General features: G+C 42.4%; 1 protein-coding gene across 6 annotated transcripts in view; it reads right to left on the bottom strand.

Annotated features, from left to right (window-relative positions):
* Positions 1–20,161, bottom strand: part of rph3ab (rabphilin 3A homolog (mouse), b) — a 269,820-nt gene that overhangs the window by 121,659 nt on the left and 128,000 nt on the right. For all 6 annotated transcript variants that reach the window (XM_059987937.1, XM_059987939.1, XM_059987936.1 and 3 more), the window contains exons 3-4: positions 8,491–8,634; positions 5,830–5,959 (exon numbers count right to left, since the gene is read on the bottom strand). In XM_059987937.1, the coding sequence (XP_059843920.1) occupies positions 5,830–5,959; positions 8,491–8,634 (274 nt within the window). The remainder of the gene's footprint in view (positions 1–5,829; positions 5,960–8,490; positions 8,635–20,161) is intronic.

Below are 20,161 nucleotides of genomic sequence, written 5' to 3'. Positions count from 1 at the left end.
ATTATGTATTGCAAAGCATTGCTGCCACAAAAACAATAAAAATTTAATGACATATGCGGGTGATATTAATCCTGATTCTGATATGTGCATGCAGTGGGTATGACAGTGGATGCACTAATTAACCGCCTACGCTTTTTTTTGGTAAAGGTTATATATTATAACCACACACAGAAACAAAGTGGGGGAAGACTAATATCATTCTTATTAAGTAATTGTGTGAAAGTATTTTCTAAAAGTTTAGATAATTTTAAAGATGGGGTACATGGATATGGGTCTAGTGCATTCATCCAGAGACTTTTTGGGGGGGTCAAGAAATTTCCATTGGAATGAAGACTGAAATTTGGAGCTGCCCCCAGTTAGTTCACTGATCAGAGTGGCAGAGAGTGGCCTGCTAATGTTAAAACGAGAGTAACAGCACGCTGGAGGTTACAGAGCTGAATTGTTCTCCTTCAGACAGAGAAGGTTATAGAGGAATTTAATAAAGGCGTTTAAAAGTCTGAAGGCTTCTGATGGATAAGAAGCAACTGTTCCAAATCTAGGAGGGGCTTAAAAATAAATCAGTGGTTTATAGTCCAGAATTCACTTACAGAATAGAAATGGGAATAGTTTCAGCTCCAACCTGGAAGATAGAATGTAAGTGCAAAGTGATATATTTTGAAAGATCAAATGAGTGTAGGACATAAACAATGAGTAACAGAGGGATGCTGCTTTACCAAGCCAAAGGTGGCAACACAGACAGACTGGGTAGTAAGGAAGGCATAATGGAATGCAAGCCTTAATTAATGCATGGTAAAGTGTGCAGATGGGTGTGGAATTAGCTCAAAAACAAAAAACAATGAGTATGGTAAGAGGATCATTTTCACACCTAGAAGATGTTAAAAGAGGGATTCTGCAGGGATCAGTCTTGGGGCTGCTGTGTTCTTAGTTTACATTAATGATTTGCATAAACACATAACAAATAAGCTAGTAAAGTTTTTTGGTGACACAAAATTAGGGGGATAGGCTGAAAACTTTCAGGCAGCAGAATCATTCCAGTTAGATCCAGATGTCAGCAGATAAATGGCAGATGAAATGTAACGTAAGTAAATTTAAAGTATTACATATAGAAAGTAGAACTATTAGATATAAATATATAATGGGGTGGGGGGAGGGGTTCTTGAGTTAGAAAAGTGCGCTGTATGAGAAGGATTTGGGTGTCCAGGTAGACTCATCACTGTCAACATCTAGACAATGTACAGAAACGATTAGGAAGGCTAATAGAATGTTCAGCCATATAATGCTGTCAGTGGAGTCAACTCTAGAGATGTTCTCAAACTTTATAATGTGCTTGTGAGGCCACACCTTGAGTACTATGTGTATTTTATGAAGAATGTGAAAGCACTGGAGATAGTTCAGTTAGTTCAGAGAAGGGTGACGAGACTCATTTCAGGTCTACAGGGTATGAGCTATGAAGAAAGATTGAAGGTATTAAACCTTTTTAGAAATAGAGGAGACATGATAGAGGTGTACAAAATCATTAAGAGTATAAGTAAGGTGGATGCCAGCTACTACTTCAAAACTAATTCATCAACGAGATCACAGGGCCACTGGTGGAGATTGGTTAAAGGGAGATTTCAGAGTAACATCATGTAACATTTCTTTACCCAGTGAGTTGTATACACATGGAACAAACTACCTAGTTGTGTAGTTGAGAGTAGTACCTTAGAGACTTCCAAATCTAGACTCAATAGTTACTTCAACATACTATGTGAATAGGAGTTTGGCAAGCTTTGCTGGGCTGAATGGCCTACTCTCGTCAAAGCCTTTGTAATGTTCTAACTAGATACTGGAATATAAGAACAGTGAGATTATAGTATAACTTTCATAAAATATAGCAAAGCTGGAATAGTGCATGTCATCACAGTACAGGATTGCTCTGGAGAGGGTGCAGAGGGGATTCACCAAGATGTTCCTTTTAATGGAGTGTTTTAGTTATGAGCAGAACTCAAATGGTTGGATTTGTTTTCCTTGGAGTGGAAAAGGCAGGGGGGAGGGGCAGAGCTTATAGAGGTGCACAAAGTTAACAGGAGCTTAAGGGGGACAAAATAAAAGGGCAAACATTTTCCCTTAGCACAGATAGCTACAATTTGGGGCATCGGTTTTAGGTAAGCAGTCAGAGGTTTACAGAGGAGAATGGACTTCCCTGAAAATGAGTGATAATGTGGCGAAGGGGAGAAGCCCAGAGAGAAGTTTCACTTCATGTGACAGATCCACCTGTAAAGAATAAGACCTATAATACAAAACTATGATGCATGCTCACAGAGGAAGACAATAAACAGAGCAGGGATGGCCAACCTATGTCGCATGCGCCAAAAGTGGCACATTGGATGATCAGAAGTGGCGCATTGCACCCCAGCGATAATAATAAAAGTAAACCTACTCATGCAAAAAGCATTAACCAAAAACCAATTTGTAGAGAAAGAATCTACAACAGGAATTCAAGTAGCTTAGAGCTAGAAATGGGTTTTGCTGAGAATAAATCTAAAACTTAGCAATAATTTTTAGCGATTTTATTATTTCATGCACATCTTTTGGCGAATGTTATCTTCTTTCACATTAATGTTTTTAATTTAAAAAAAAAGTTCAATGAGTCAAGGTAGGAAAGAAGGACTTTTGTTCTGCAGACATTCCATAGCTGTTCAATACACGTTTGATACTTGTTTGATCCTGAGGCGCCAGGCGTCTGCACCAGCGGTGCGTCGCAGGTTTTTGCCAGTCAGTTTACAATTGACACTCGTGCGCTACGGAGTTGTGCTTTGTTCATCCTTTGTGAACATTTGCAGTTTTGTACTTTTTCGAAAATTAAGTCTTGTTTTTACATTCAGTTACCCATCACAGCACAAAAGAAAATGAGCAAAAGCAGAAAATGATATTAAGCGTGAATTCAATGAACAGTGGGAAACTTATTTATAGGCTTACTTATAGCGGGTGCGTCAGGAAAACCATTGTGCATTGATTGTGATAACACTTTCTCACATAGTAGAAGATAAGATCTTAATAGACACTGTGAAACACAACATCAGACTGAAATAGAAGGAAAGCTGAAGCTAGTGCTTGGGTCTGAGTTACGGAAAGAATATGTGATTAAGAAAAAGGAAGAAATCAAAAGAAGACAAAATATATTTGTTAGAAATCTCATTAAGGCAGATAATGTTTATCTTGTTTTTATATTAAATCAATATATCATGTAAAAGTGCTAAGTATGTCTATATTAACATAGTTTTACAAGAATTGAATGAGGGTACAAGAGTTGTATGGCGCATCTGAACTCGTGTGTGAAAAAAATTGACGCATGGAATGTAAAAGGTTGGCCACCCCTGAAACAGCATAAATAAATAAATGCTTATTTGTTCCCCTATCAGGAAGCAACAGGGCTGAACTAACATGGATAGAAAATAATCAGCTTAGGAGTCCCTTCCATATCAGAATGCTACTTCATATACATCTGCTCTCCCAGAGGCTCAATGGGTCACTTAGTCCAGGCATGGGCAAACTACGGCCCGGGGGCCATAAGCTTTTTAATCTGGCCCGCAGAACTTGATGAAATTATATTAATAAACCTTGTTAACATTTTTTCCCCGCAATTCTGGCGTTTTCCCAATAGATGACACACTCTATATACATTTGTGGCGACCCATTTCCTGGCACATCTGAACCGGCTCACAATTAGCCAGCGTTCCGGCTAAGGGAGATAGCCTGCGGGGATTTGTGAGCACAGAGCTTTGGAGCCTCTGCGCCACGGGGGGCAGGTTGAGGGAGGCTTAAAAGTGAGGCTGGGGATTTCGAATTAAGTTTTTTTCTTCGACTGCAGTTACCGACTCTGTGTCGTAATTTTAGCGCTGCATGTAGCACACCGCTACACATTGACCTTTGTTGAGGTGCAGCGTATTACTCCACATTTGCGCTTTACTCTTTGTTCGACTCGACCTACTTGTGTGAACAGGCGTTCAGTGTCATGAACATCAACAAAGCCAGCCACAGATCCAAGTTAACTGACCAACACCTCAGATCCATCCTGAGAATCGCCACAACAAAACTAAATCCAGACTTTGATGCGCTGGCTAAAAAGGGAGACCAACAACACTGTTCCCACTGAAATTAAAAATAAGTTTCTTCGTTGTGTTATGTAAAAAATGCATTTGAAAATATTTTTTTCAATAAGCCTTACATGTTACATGTCATTTCTGTTAAGTGATGGACATGAGTAGTGCGCAGGTGCACGTACGTTCTCAAAATAAAAAATGCGCTCCAGATCAAATAACGTGCTCCGCATACTGGCACGCTGTCACTGTCCTGTCCTTATGCTGGTCGTTGTTGAGTTTTGGCACAGGGGACAATTGAACAAGAAAGAGCAGGACAAGTAGACCTGCATCTCCTACCGTTTTTGAAATAAAGACAGGCAGGAGGAGAGTGATGATGATAATATCTTGAAGGATAACAGAATTTTCAGTGCTTTAAAATAATAACTGTTACTATTAAAAAAAGCTGTATTTTATTCATTTAATTTTCAGTGTTTTTAAAAGCCATTTCAATAAATAGCTAAATACCATGGGACTTCAAAGACAGATATTTTGTCGTAATGCATTTGTTCATTTTCAATTGAAATTAAAGCACATGTTTTCTACATATCCCATATTTTATTTTCTCTTATGAGGTGTATTACCAAAACACTCCATCCATCTGCTCCTGGTCCGGCCCCCCTGTCAAATTTTAGAACCCTTTGTGGCCCACAAGTCAAAAAGTTTGCCCACCCCTGACTTAGTCACTATGTAAATAGAATCCATGTCATGTACAAGAATGCAGTTTTATTTGTAGTTGCAGTTGTCTCATGCCCTTAGGAATAGACCCAGAAGAAAAAATACCAAAATGAGATCCTTTTCAAGTAAATGCACAAGACAAATTTCTCCATATAGCGCCAAAGAGGAGTGGCATTTTTTTTGAGGAAAAAAATTTACGCAAGGATGCAAACTGCATACTTCCCTTTTGGACAGTTGGAGTCAGTCCTGAGACTGTCTGAATTGCAGCTGAGTTTTTTGTTTACTTGAATACTTCTTCTCCTATGCATTGTCTGTGGTATCAGACAACTAAGCTAAGAACAATTTCCTGCTGGCTCTAAAATTGTAATTACATTTTAAAACAAGGTTGAAGGCACTAAGTGTTTCTCTAATGTTGCATCAATGTTGCAACCCCCATGGCTGCTGACACAGTCTGAGAGAGAGTACCTAAGCTTCAACTTGAAGCATGTCTCCGAGTTTCACTGCATAGTAATGGATATTATCCTCAAAGCATTTCTGCTGCTTTGTCACTTCAGAAGCCAGAGTTGATTCTACTGCTTCACAAAATCCACCCCAGTACAAGTCATCCTCAATGTCTGCACTTCCTTTTAAAAGTGATGGGAAATTGGTCACCCAGATGATGTGAAGTGATGTTGATAAGACCATTTTTAAAGTTCTCATCTAGCGTACTAAAAGAGCAACTGAATTTGGGGAAGCCTATGATAAAGTAAACTTTATCCTGTTAAATTTAAAAGCAGTTAGTTTGGAAGTGGTACGTGCTGGCAAAATCCCTTCTGTAAAGAGCATGCCTTACCCTCTAGCCACAACCAGCCGCAGGGGTGTGCAGCTTCTCAATAGGGAATGTAGCAGGGGCATGGCTCCCTCAGTAATGATTTAGCAGATTAACGATGCATGAGTGTAGATGAATGCGAATGTTTTTGTTTGAAGTGCTGCTTCAAAAGAAGTCAAATTCAAATTGCTGAGCTACCCCATATCCCGCAGGCACGTCCGTTACCTTTTTACAGTCCTCACACACCACAGAGTGAGATCCCAGCAGCCCAAGCTGTTCCCCGCACAGGATGCAGCGGGAAAGGCCATCTCCCAGAACATTCTTTCGCATGTTGTCCAAGCGATCCATGAGTCGCCTGAGGATGAAACAAAAATAAGAGAGAGTTAAATCAGATAGAGCAGCCCCAACCTTTCAAAGTCCTGCTGGATGGTTTGGGCCAATGTTTATCGGTAAATTAGAAAACCAAACTTTATTCGGGGAGTGGGGGCTGCAGGGTAATCACAGCCAGTAATACTTCAAGACCCTTCCTATTATCCTTTATAGGAAATTGCACTTCCCCCAATTTAAGAGGTTTATTTCATGTCTATTCCTACTTTTTTCCGTAACCACTTTAAAATGAATGGAGTTACGGTCACTGGTTCCAAAATATTTCCCACAGTAGTGCTCTTCCCGTGATAAAAAAACCTCCTGGGCATGCCTCAATGATGTTGATCCCATTCTGATTAAGGTGTAATCCATCCTACTTGTACAAATTCCACCTTCCCCAGAAATGGCTCCAGTGATCCCAAAACTTAAAGTCATCCCCTGACCCAACCTCAGTCAAACATTCATCTAATATTTCCCTCTACTCCCATGATTAATACATTTGTGGATGACATGAATATTACTTCTGGTGTTCACAGGGAGGAGAGTAATTTTCAGTTACAGAACCTCATTGCTCAGTTGCTATCATGGGCAGTGCAATGGCAGATGGAATTTAATCCTGAAATGTGTGATGTGATGCTTTTTGAGGGAACTACTAAGGTTAGGATGGGTGGTGGGATGGAGATACGTCTCTACCGAAGGAGGTGTAAGGCGCTCCTTCCCTCCGCTAGCCTGCAGGTCACCCTTGGGCAGGATGTTGACCCCGATCGGGGTCATGTGAAGCCATGGGAGCAGGTGATGAATGGTCGTATAAGCAGCTGGTGCAGATCACAAGTCTTGGTTATATGACCACTGACGCCAGGCAGACAATCTCTGAAGGCTAACGGCTAGAGTCACCCGTCTTGTAAAGACACTGCCCAGAAGAAGGCAATGGCAAATCACTTCTGTAGAAAAAATTGCCAAGACCAATTATGGTCATGGATAGAAAAAAGAACAAGAACAATAACAAAGACAGATGAAGACCATAATCACCCTTGTTATATGACATGGCACATAATGATAATAATGATGAATAAGGTTATGAGAAACACAATGGATGGTAGGCCCCTGGACATACTAAGGAACAGAAAGATGTTGATGTGCATGTCCATTGGTCCATGAAAGCTACAGCATGTGTATATATGTTGATTAAAATGTCATGAGTTACGTGACATCATGAGCATAATAGAAGATAAGACCAGGGAGATTCACAAAATGAATACTGTACATAGGGAGGTTATCGTACAATTAGATAAAACATTGGTTAGGCCACAGATGGAGTACTGTATGCATTTCTTGCAGCCACACTACAGGAAGCATGCGACTGCATGTAAAGGGCACAGGACAGTTTCACTAGTAAGTTGCCTGGAATGGGGCAATTCAGCTATGAGGAGAGATTAGATAGACTTGGCTTGTTTTCCTTGAAGGGAGAAGGCTGAAGAGGACATGATTCAGGCACGTAAAATTATAAGTAAGCATAAATAGAATGTATAATAGTGAGAAACTTTCCCCTGCAATAGAGTTGCCTACAACCAGACAGTATAAGCTTAAAGCAAGAGGTAGGACATTATGATGGGATTTCAAGAAGAATTTTTTCACCCGGGGCAGTTAAAATCTGGAACTCAATGACCAAGCGGGTGATAGAGGCAGACACTCTCGTGTATTTGAAATACTAAGGACAAAAGGCTTCAGGCAACTGCTGGGAAATGGGAATTATATAGATCAGTACTTGATGGCAGGCACGGGTGTGGTGTGTCTGTGTTGTATAACTCTATGAGTTATAACTTCTATTGTGTTTATTCCCAGTGAAAGTGTGAAATGATTAAATGAACGAATAACTCTGGAATTTTACAACGAAACCCCAGAAACCGCAGTAATAATCTTGTACAAATACCATGTGCCACATTTTAATGATTCCATTACTAACTACTGTAAACTGAAGATATTTTGTTGGATGTGCGCCTTGCAGCTTGCCATGCAGTGACAATGTTGCTCCCCTCTTGAAGAACATTCCGAAATCCAACAAGGTCACTTAGCCCAAAGTGTTAACTGCAAATTCTCTGTGACAAGCCTGCTGTGTGTGTGTAACCTTATGGTATGAGGAAAGGCCATTCAGCCCCATAATGCTTTACAGTGCCAGAGATCTGAGTTCAATTCCTGCTGGTGTCTGTAAGGAGTTTGCACGTCCTTCCTGTGATCACATGGGTTTCCTCCAGGTGCTCTGGTTTCCACTCATATTCCAAAAGACACTCAGGTTAGTAGGTTAATTGGTCATATGGGTGTCACTGTGTGGTGTGAGCTTGTTGGACTGAAGGGGCCTGTTATCTCTAAATACCTCCATGTGTCAGTACCCAGTTTTGCTTGTTTAGGTGTCCATCACTATCAGGAATTGAATACAACATGCAATGATGCACTGTCCAGCAACTTCTGTGCCACAACATCTGCTCCCTCCCAGCAGCTACCCCCACCATTGCCTGGACTCACCCGATTCGCTCTTGCTCCATCTCCTCCATTTTCTCTGCCCGGGCGATCACTCTGTTGATGATTTCTTTCTCCTCCTCGGTCAGCTCCTCATTCTTCCGCTGCTGCTCGGTTTTGTTAGTGTGCACCGACCAGCCGGCTCCCAGCCTGTCATAGGATTGCAGGCAAGGTTTAAAGGCACATGAACCAACACACACTGAACATCCCTAACCGCCGAAGTCAGGCCCACCAAACGAGCACTGGGTGAAGCTCATCACTCTCACTTCTGTGAAGTAGAGGCGATTCCTCCAAAAACAGCCCACTCACAACAGACAACTTATGCTCCACCTTTCCAAATGTACTGACATCTCCAACGCTACGATTTCTTGGATATCAAATGCCATTCAGAATTTTACTCAGGTTCTACCTGCGTCCCCAGGCAGTGTTGACTCTTGAGTTTTCTCCAACAGAAAAGCTCATGGTTAACACACACACAAAATGCTAGAGGAACTCAGTAGGTCAGGCAGCATCTATGGAAAGGGATAAACAGTCAACAATCAGGCTGAGACCCTTCCTCAGGACTGGAACGGAAGGGAGAAGAAGCCAGAATAAGAAGATGGCTAAATTTGACTCTAATTCCACATTAGCTCTTGACTGCCGTCTAATGGTAGTCGAGCAAGTTGATCAGTTCAAATTAATTAGAGCCCAGCATTCAAGGAGTTCAGTTTCCTACAGATCGAGGAAGAATTAATAAATTTACAGGAATACACTGGTCTTATTCTTTTTACCTCTGTGTTTCTTTTATCAGTTAACTGGAAACTTAGTATTTCATAATTTCTTTATCTGAATGCATAATAATTTATGAAGCGACATCTTTTTTAATATTTTATAGGAACATACACAACAGTTATGCAAACATTGCAAGATTCCCTACAATGACAACAGATAACTCTTCAACAATACCACCATTTTCACATCATTAGGAGCAGAGAAGGCTGGTGGGGAGGGGGCCATGATGAGGAGTGAGTGGGATTGGCCCTGGATTCTGAGAGTATTTGTAATAACATGCATAATTAGTGCTATTAATTCAAATTGCAAAGAAAGTATGGCAGCGCCTCTACTTCCTTAGGATCTGCAGAGATTTGGCATGACATTTAAAACTTTGATAAAGGTTTATAGATACGTAATGGAGAGTATACTGACTGGCTGCATCCTTCGAATGGAAAACCCTACAAAAAGTAGTGGATTTGGCCTAGTACGTCACAGATAAGGCCCTCCCAAACATTGAGCACCTGAAGTGCAGTCACAGGAAAGCACCATCCTTCATCAGAGATCGCCACCGGCCAGGCCACGCTCTCTTCTTGCTGCTGCCATCAGGCAGAAGGTACAGGAGCTTCAGGACTCACACACCAGGTTCAAGAGCAGTTACTACCTCTCAAACATCAGGCTCTTGAATAAAAGGGGATAATTACACTCACTTGCCCAACCATTGAAATGTACCCACAATAATGATTTCACTTTAAGGACTCTGTGTTTCATTATCCCATGATCTTGTTACTGATTGTTTTTTATTTAAATCTGCATTTGCACAGTTTCATTGACTTCTGCACTCTGGTTGATCTTTCATTGAATGGGTTATAGTTACTATTCTTATTGAACGTGCCCATAAGAAAATGAACCTCAGGGTTGTATATGGTGATAGAAATGTACTTTGATAATAAAATTAACTTTCACCTTTCAGTCATCTATATTGTGGATCCAACGATCTATCTGGCAAGTTGTGCAGAGGTGATGCACATTACAGTGTATGTTGCAATGTAATGGCATACAGAATTATTACTGGCACTTGAAATATGTAGTGTAGTGTCACTAGGTCTAAATCCTGGAATTCTCTCTCCTCAGAACTGTGGAAAATCTTCACTAGTGGTTCAAAGAGGGAACTCACTAACATCATGCAAGGAGTTTTAGGGTGGGAAATAAATGCTTGACATTAAATGGGACATTGCAGTGCACTTGATAGGCTTTCCATCCAGAATCAGAATTACTATCAGTGACTTATATGACATGAAATTTGTCATCCTGTGGCAACAGTACATTGTAAAGACATAAAAGTTACTATAAATTACAAAATAAATAAATAATGCAAAAAATGGAACAAGACACTACTTTACCAGCCAATCTATTTTACTCCTGTACACCTCCTCGTCACCATTTCATGCTTTACCAACAATAGTGATGTTTGCTGCAAACTTACAGATGCCATTTGAGGGGAGCACAGCCACACAGTTACGAATCAAGAGAGGGGAGCAGTGGGCTAAACATTCATCCTTGAGATGCGCCTGTGTTGACTGTCAGTGAGGAGATATAATTTCCAATCCTCACTGACTATAGTCTCCTGATGAGTAAGTTGAGGGTTTAGCTGGGAGATATTGGGGTCCAATTTTGCATCCACATCCACTCACTCAGTCCACCGCCGAAGCAGAGTAGAGGTAGTTAGTACCATCTACCAGCCACACTGCAGCAACCTGCCGAGACTCCGTAGACAGCACATTCTACAAGGGCAGAACAAACACCCTGAAAGCTGCCCTCCAAGCCACTCGCCATCCTGATGTGGAACTATATCACTGCTCCTTCACCATTTCTGGGTTAAAATCCTGGCATTCTCTCCAGAACAGCATTGTGGCTGCAGCCACAGTTCAAGGCAGCAGCTCATCACCCCCTTCTCAAGAGCAACCGGGAACAGGCAATTAAACACTCACCCAACCTGCACAGCTCACATCCTTTCAACTGATCCATTGTCGACATAAGAGGCACTGCAGATGCTGGAAATCCAGAGCAACACACACAATGTGTTGGAGGAGCTCAGCAGCCAAGGCAGCATCTATGGATGGGAATCATCAGAAGGGTCTCAGCCAGAAACATTGACTGCTTGTTGCCATCCATCGATACTACCTGACCTGCTGAGCTCCTCCAGCACATTGTGGATAATTGATTGTATCCTTAGGAGAAGGCAGTGGAAAGGTTCATCTGACAAGGAATAGCTTGTTTCCCAGGGTGGAAAAGTCTAATTCCAGAGGCCCTGCATTGAAGATGGGAGGGGGTAGGTTCACTCAGAGAGTGGTGGATGCCTGGTGCAGTGGTAGAGGCAAATGCACTAGAAGCTTTTAAGAGATGTTTGAATACAACACAATTATGAGGAAGATGGAGGGATATGGATATGGTGTAGGTAGGACGGATTAGTTTTTGGGGTTTAAAAAATTGCTTTCTAGCTGGTTCAGTACAAGGGCTTCTTTCTGTGCTGTACTGTTCTATGTTCTCTTTACTCTATTTCCTCAACATCCTAAAGATGTGCCATTGGGCAGGTTAGCTTGGCTACTGTAAAATTGCTCTTAAAGTGGGTGGGTGGTAGGAACATCAGGGGGTGCTAATGAGCAAGAGAAAGGGTGGTGGAATGGATTGATGAAATGCTCTAATGGCTGGTATAGCCTTGATAGGCCAATTGGCCTCCTACTCTGTCATAAGAAAATGTACGAAATAGGAGAGAAAATACTTTGCTCCAGGAAGAAGCTCAATATATCTCCAAAATCATCCTATCTTCATTCCCAGGGAACTAGTTCAGTTCTTAGAGATGAGGTTCTGCATCCTGCCCAGGGACCCCTCAATACCCCCCCAAAAGAGCACCCAGTATGGTGCTGTATCTCCACACCCCATTCACCAACCTGGGGCACCCAGTACACGACCTCGCCTGTGGTACCTCGCACACTATGACCCAGTACACGACCTTGCCTATGGTACCTCGCACACTATGACCCAGTACACGACCTCGCCTGTGGTACCTCGCACACTATGACCCAGTACACGACCTCGCCTGTGGTACCTCGCACACTATGACCCAGTACACGACCTCGCCTGTGGTACCTCGCACACTATGATCCAGTACACGACCTTGCCTATGGTACCTCGCACACTATGATCCAGTACACGACCTTGCCTATGGTACCTCGCACACTATGACCCAGTACACAGCAGAGAGGAGAGTCTCCATAGCCCTTTTTTGGTCCAAACACCCAATACCCCTGCATGGTGAGGCCACATAGTATCTTCCCTCCCCAGAGCACAGAGAAATGCCCAGCTCTGTCTAGGGCACTAAGAACAAAGCCCCACATTTTCTCCTCCCCCGGGATATCCAGCACGACAATACTTAGTTCTACCCCTTGGGCAGCTATTATTTCCCTCCACTCTCCCAGTACCCTGTCTACCTAATGTGACCTGTGTGCAAAGCAGAAACAAACTGAACAAGGATAGAGGTTGAACAAACTCTCGGTCACATTTTGGACAAGAGTAGGCAGCTTGAAAGAGTTTTAAACAATTTCATTCCAAAGATGTGAGTGCCGTTGTCAACACTAGCTAATCGGGGAGGCACTGGAGAAGTAGTTCCAGCAGTTGTAACCAGTTACTGCTCATCTCCACAGCAACCCTGACTTCATCCTATCAGAGACATTCCCTTTATTCTCTCCACCACCACCACTCTCCCTGCAGCTTCACATTAATTAGTTTTCTCTAAATCCCTGGTCTTAGGAAAATCAGACTTGAAAGATAACTTGGTTTGCTGCCTGACCTGCTGAATCTTTCCACTATTCTGTTTTTATTTTCAGATAATCAACTCATAATGTGAAACAGTACGTGTCCTTGCCCCACACACTCACACACACAGACACACACACAGACAGACACACACACAGACAGACACAGACACACACACAATACTGGAGGAACTCAGCGGGCTATGGAGAAGTGTATAGTTGATGTTTTGGGCCGAGACCTTTCAGCAGGACTCTGGTCCTTGCCAAGGTTAGGATAAACAACCCACTGTCCAGCAGCTCTCTGGTAGGGAATTCCACTGAATAACAAACTGCTGAGCAAGGAAATTGCTCTTTTACTCAGCTTTAAGTGTCTGTCTTATTCTGAGACATTGCCCCATAATTCTAACCTTCCCCAGGAACTCACAACTCTTTTTATTGCCATGGAACCCCACCTTTAACTTTGTTCATGGACTACAGTTTGGGAACCCCTGCTTCCCCCCCCCCCCACCAAAGTCTTGAAAATGACTGCCAGCAGATTTTACGAAACTGTGCTTTGATGCTAGATCTACATTGTACTTCTGCAGAATGAGGTGTTCGCTGTCATTATTGTCCAGCATTGTGCTGTGAACGGAGGGGCAGAGTGAGGGAAGTCTACGCAGTGAATTGCAAATTGAGTGAGAAGCGGGAGAGAGTGCCACAGAGAGGCAAGGATGACAATGAGCAGAGAGAGGAGAAAGCTGACTGAATAAAAGGAGAATTAAGAGATAAAAAGTGGGCAAAGAAAACAGAGCGAGGGGAAGAGGGAGAGTAAATGGTAAAAAGACAGAACGAGTTAACAATACACTAAACGAGTGGGCACAAAACTATGCAGACTGCAACAAAAATAGAAAGTGATTGAGTCTGAGAGTGTCTGAAGTTGGCCGGACTAAGACAAATAAACAGTAAAGAGCAGACGTCCCATGCTTTCCTCTCATTAAATTTTCACCAGCATCAGCCGATATAAAAAGCAATCCAATCAGGAACGTGCGTTTGTGAAACGCTGCAGCAGCTCCTCAATGAACGTGCTCAGTGCCGAGCGACGGGCCCACCCCGGTGTGTGTGGAGCCTTTGATCAGTATTTCGCCGCTGCAGCGCTACTGTGTTAAAGGAGCAGATTTGTGGGGGGGGGGGGGGCATGCTGATCTCTCCATGTTCTTCACATATTACAACCTCATCAAGCCTCCGGCATACCAGTGCATGAATCACGCTGTGCTTTGTATTTAATGACTGATCCCAACGATGCATAACAAATAATATCACCAAAAAGCTGAGGACACTGCAACAATATTTCGTAAAGGGGTGGGTTTTGGAGGTTAGCAACGTCTATGGGAAGGGCGGGTTGGGGGTAGAGGGTAGAGAATATTACAGCATGGAACCTTCCGCCCAGCGAACCCTGCAAACCTATCAGAGAAACCAATGTTTTACACTAAGGAGACAAGAGAATGCAGATGCTGGAATCTGGAATAACAAATAATCTGTTGGAGGAACTCAGCAGGTCAGCTGTCAAGATGTAGGGTTCCTACCATTCAACCCCGCACGCCCAAGAAGCCTCTGAACTCCTCCAGCAATTTGTTGTTCCTTTCTAATCACTAATCTCACTTTATTCTCCTCGCATTCCCATCAGCTCTCCTTCCCCAGAATTAATTACTCACTCATTCATTCACTCACTCAGGGCAATAGACAGGGGCCAGGTCAGCCTCGCTTCTCCTTAGGGGGTCTTTAACCAACTGCTTCACACCCTCTCTCAATATGCACCCACTCACTACCCACCAGCCTGTGGCACACATCACTGACATCAGTCGCCGTCTGCCAGTTCTCCCTTTGCACTGCCTTCTCTGCAGCACCAGGAGGCTATTGAACTATGGGAGGCATCACAAGCAACCACTGATAGCATCAGGGGTCAGCAGAGATCAGTGGGGAGTCAGGGTTCTGGCTGGCTTCAAGGCACCTGCCATCGACTGGGCTCTGGGTGGCCAGAGATCTGACACAGGAGCTGAATAAAGTAGGCGACACCTCCGAGCAGGAATGTGAGAGGCCAGGGGGCGTGAGGGATTGTGTGTGTGTGTGAGACAGGGAGATTGGTGGAGTGAAGGTTTCGATGGAAAGAGAAAATTACTAAGGCAGAAATCCTGGAAAATAGATCCTGGAGAGTTTGTGTAATTTACACTTCTAAAAAACTGTCTGGAAAAGAGTAAGTACCAGCAGATGCCTCCGTGCTAAAGCCCAACCCGGTGACCCATTTAAGCAGGAAAACACTTCTTTCATTGTGTAAAAATAACTTGTTCAATCAAATCCAATTGCAATTGCTGCCTTTGACTCTCTGAAGACGAGAGATCTGCCCTGAGCCCAGTATACTGATACAATTACAATGAAGGCAGCCCAGTGGCTATATTTCATTAGGAGATTGAGGAGATTTCAATGTTAACAAAAACACTTGCAAATTTCTATACATGTACCTCATAGAGCATTCAGACTGACTGTATCACCATTTGGTATGCAGGCGCCAATGCAAAAGATCAAAAGAAGCTTCAGAGGGTTGTAATCTCAGCCAGCCCCACCACAGGCACAAGCCTCCCCCACCATAGAGGACATATTCAATGCTTGTGCCATTAGAAGGTGGCATCCATCATTAAGGACCCTCACCATCCAGGACATGTACTCTTCCTATTGATACCATCAAGGAGGAGTTAGAGGAAACTGAAGACACACACTCAGTGTCTTAGGAACAGCCTCTACTGCTTCACCATTAGATTTCTGAAGGGTCTATGAACTCATGAAGATTACCTTCCTTTTTTTGCTCTCTCTTTGCACTACTTAATTTATTTTCTGTATTTCTTTTTGTAACCTATTGTAATTCTTTTATGTATTACACCGTACAGCTCCCTCAAATTTCATGACATATGTCATTAGAAACAAGCCTGATTCTGATATGTGTATTGGCACCTGGGACTCACTGGGTGTCCTGTCTCGAGTCAGAAAGTGATGAAATATGGTCCCTCTCTAGAGAAGTAAACACAAAATCTAGAGACGAAATACTCTCGTGCAAGAGTGTTGTCCTCTTTTAGGAGTCAATGTATGGATGAGATGGTAAACAGCCCAGAGTCACTGCCTGCCCTCCAGTCATTATTATTTAAAGAGCAGGATAGTCATAACCAGTGTCGTGGTTAGCATGATGCTATTACAGCTTGGATCACTAGAGGTCAGAGTTCCTTTCCAGTACCCTCTGTAAGGACAGTTTGTGCGTCCTCTCCATGGGTTTCCCTGGGTCCTCTGGTTTCCTCCCACAGTCCGAAGATGTACTGGGTAGGTTAACTGGTCATTGTAAATAGCCCTGTGATTAGATTACGGTTAAATCGGGGTTGTTGAGGGTTGCTGGGTGGTGCGGCTCGAAGGGCTGGAATGTTTATTCTGTGCTGTATCTCTAAATAAAATGAAATAAACAAACATAACTGCCAGGGACAGCTTCCCTGCTCTTTAAGTTGTGATGTTTACTGCTAAACATCATGATTAAAATTGATTATTCTGTCGCTGTTGGTGGGAGCTTGCTGTGCATACATTGACTGCTGCATTTCCCACATTAAGGCAGTGACCACACTTGCAAGTATTCATTGGCAGTAGAGTGCCTTGGGATATCTTTATCCCAAGTTATCTTTATCCCAAAAGGTGTTACCTTTTTGCAATTACAGTGAAATAAATCATCCTATTGATTCATAATTAGGCTTCACCTCACCCTGTATTTTTGCAATCAACCTTTGGGATGTGCAAAGAAATGACATGAATATCTGGTTCAAGTCACAAGGGGGTACTATTGTTACATCCACGGGTTACACTATCTTGCAAGAGGATGTGGGGCAGCGTGAGTTGCTTCACTCAAGATGTTTCAGCACGGCTGGCTATGATTGATAACACTGAACTGGAAAAGGTTTCTACTGCAGAACCGAAGTGAATTCTAATTATTCGTTCCTCACAAAAGACCAATGAATTTCACAGCTTATGATTCTACAAGTTTGGAATCTAAATTCCTTCCCACTGACTTCTCATTCTGTTTCGCTCTTTAATGCCTGGATTTTTGATTTGCTTCTGTTTTCTTCTATTTTCTCCATGGACTTAAGGGCAGTTGGAAGGACAATGAGTGGAAAGTCTCTGTGAAAATTTCTTTAGCTGTTGGATCAATAGCCACAAGCCTCAAGTCTCCATGGAACCGCCTGAATATTATGACCCGACTTTAGACTCTGGCAGCACAATGAACTTAAAGGAACAACAGAAGAGCAAGCACATAGTTAAAATGCAATGATAGAACATACAAATTTAATTCATACAAATTAAAGTATTTAATGTAATGAGTAAAATTTTTACCTATTCCTCAAAATGAGAAAATAATAAATGGCTTGCAATCTCAAAGATCTCTGGTTAACAATGAATTTGTTAAACTACATCACAATTACAAGAATTAGGAACAAGGGAGTTAACAAGTCTGACCAACTCTATTGAATATTCCCCAGCTCTCCGAGCTAATTAAATACTTCTTAAAGCTTTATAGATCCAGAGAACCGTCAGCAGTGTTCAGAAGGAATTGTCTGTTAGGCACACAATTGAATATGTTATGAACTTGTTTACACTGCAGTTTGTAGATTAAAACAACCTACTCATCCCACACCACTGAATTTAATTAGGGTGTTGACAGCATTCTGCCTATATTCTGATTAAATAAAATAAAACATTCCCAAAATTTAAAGCATCCAGAATTTGAAACAATTAACACCCACCCCCACTTCTACTCAATCATCCTATGGGGTTCATACAGACAAGATTCGAATCGATGGAATTCCTACTCACTTCAGTGAAATTCCTGGATCTTGACAGAAAATGGCATGATTCAATTAGAAATAAGAGCTTTGGAAGCAGGAGCTAGCCTTTTGATCTCTTGGGTCTCTGATTTCCTAAATATTTAACCACCTACTATTCTCTGACTTCAATATACTCAATAACTTTAGCTCTACAACACTTTTGGATAGAGATAGGATACCAGAGATTCATTATTCTCTGTGTGAAGAAATTTCTCTTTAATTCAGACACTCGAAATCTGGAGCAACACACAAAATGCTGGAAATAACTCAGCAAGTCAAACAGTATCTATGGAGGATAAAGAACTGTCTGAGACCCTTTAACCAGGCCTCAGTCAGGTCAGAAGCCTCTTCATTTTGGTCCAGAATGGTTAATCCTTTATTCAGAGACCATGAGCCTTAGTTCTAGACAAGTTAGTAAGAGAATATGTAAACTTTCCCAGATTATGTCCCAGATTATTCCCAAGTATTAATCAGCGTTTGCAGCTCAATGTGGTAAATCAAGTTAAACTGCTGCCCAAGTAGTTGCTGGACACAATTCAAAGCATAGAAGTTAGTGCAACATTACTACAACTTGGGTGTTCAATTCCGGTACCAACTGTAAGGTGTCTCTGTACGTCCTCCCCATGGAATGCGTGGGTTTTCCCTGAATGCTCCAGTTTCGGGTCGGTTAATCGGTCATTATAAATTGTCCTGTGATTAGGTTGGGGTTGTTGGGGGTTGCTGGAGTGGCATAGCTTGAAAGGTGGAAGGACCTGCTCCGTACTGTATTGCTAAATAAAAATAAGATTAAAATAACTCAAATTATTTGAGCATCGGTTCTGGCTTTTAGTTGTGTGTTTGCCAGTGGCTTTGTTTCATCCAAGTACTTAAGGAATTATTGAACAACCCGTGGGCCACAGTTCAGCAAATGCCAGTTGAGATCAGACGGTCAGTGATCTGTAATTCATGACCCAAGTTCCCATTTCTTGGCAAACAACAACAGGTTTCTCAGGATTATTGCAATTTTCATAGAATATTTAAAAAAATAACACCTCCCTGAAGTTAATTAAAGCCAAGGGGCTGGATGAGTTGTAAAACTTTTTCTAGAAGTCTGCAACTTTGCTCAAGGCAGGATTATATCCTGTCTGATGCCTTCTGCTGCAGAATGAATAGATAGACAGGGCTCTCAGTGGAGTCATCCCATAGTTTGTGATGGGAGTAACTGGAAGTGCCCACATCAACCAGCAAACATTTCAATTGACTATGGCTGCAGAGAGTGTGCCATTTCAATATGAACTCCAGCAACCAAGCTTCGACAGCACTTCCCAAATCCAGGAGCTCTGCCATGTAGAAGGAAAGGGCAGCAGCTGCAAGGGAACTTGTGAGCTTTTGTTCTAGTCACATACTACCCTTCATTCTTTGCCCTTCCTTTATTGCTGGTTCAGAGCCTGGAGCTCCATTCCCAGCAGCATTGTAGGAAGAGCACAATAACCACAATATTTTAAGATGCAGCTCACCACCATTTGGAACTAAGGATGGGCAATATATGCAGCAATGCCCACATCCCATAACTAAGTATTGTAATATAAAATAAACCAAAGGATGAAGACTGTTCATTAGATATCATTTCTGAGGTGCCACCATCTTCATCATCATCATGTGATGTGTTGTATGACATTGGCAATCATGGTCTTCCCATGAGCATAATTGGTCTTGGCAAATTTTTCTACAGAATTGGCTTACCATTGCCTTCTCTGGGCAGTCCTCCAAGAGGACCACAATCTTGTCATTGGAGGCTCGCGTGCCTCAATGACCCAGAAAGCTATGTTGGCTGGAGTCAGGGCTTTATGCTTTGTCTCCTGGTAGGGTCACCCATGCCAAACAATTCAAAGGGTAGAGGACAGACTAAAAGTGGTCCATTGATCCTCCAGGTTGAAGGTTTCAGCTCAAGAGCTATCAACCCAAACTGGTGAAACAAAATTGTTATGGAAACAGCAACAAAGAATTCTTCTACATCTGAGTGTGATGGTATTCGAGCCTCCACCCGGGACTTGCATGACTGACGGTAGCAAAACCAAGAGGGAGCTACTGACATGGTGAAGGAAGCCCTGGACACTGCCAGAGATGGAGAATCTTCATCGCTGCCCTAAATCCCAGCAGAGTAGTAATTAAGTAAGTCTTCTCGGCAAAGGTTTTACAAGACGGGTGACCCCAGCCATTAGCAATAATCTTCAGAGATTGTCTGCC

This window comes from Hypanus sabinus, chromosome 13, assembly GCF_030144855.1.
Source record: "Hypanus sabinus isolate sHypSab1 chromosome 13, sHypSab1.hap1, whole genome shotgun sequence".
Taxonomy (NCBI): domain Eukaryota; kingdom Metazoa; phylum Chordata; class Chondrichthyes; order Myliobatiformes; family Dasyatidae; genus Hypanus; species Hypanus sabinus.
This window is presented reverse-complemented; position numbering and strand designations above follow the sequence as displayed.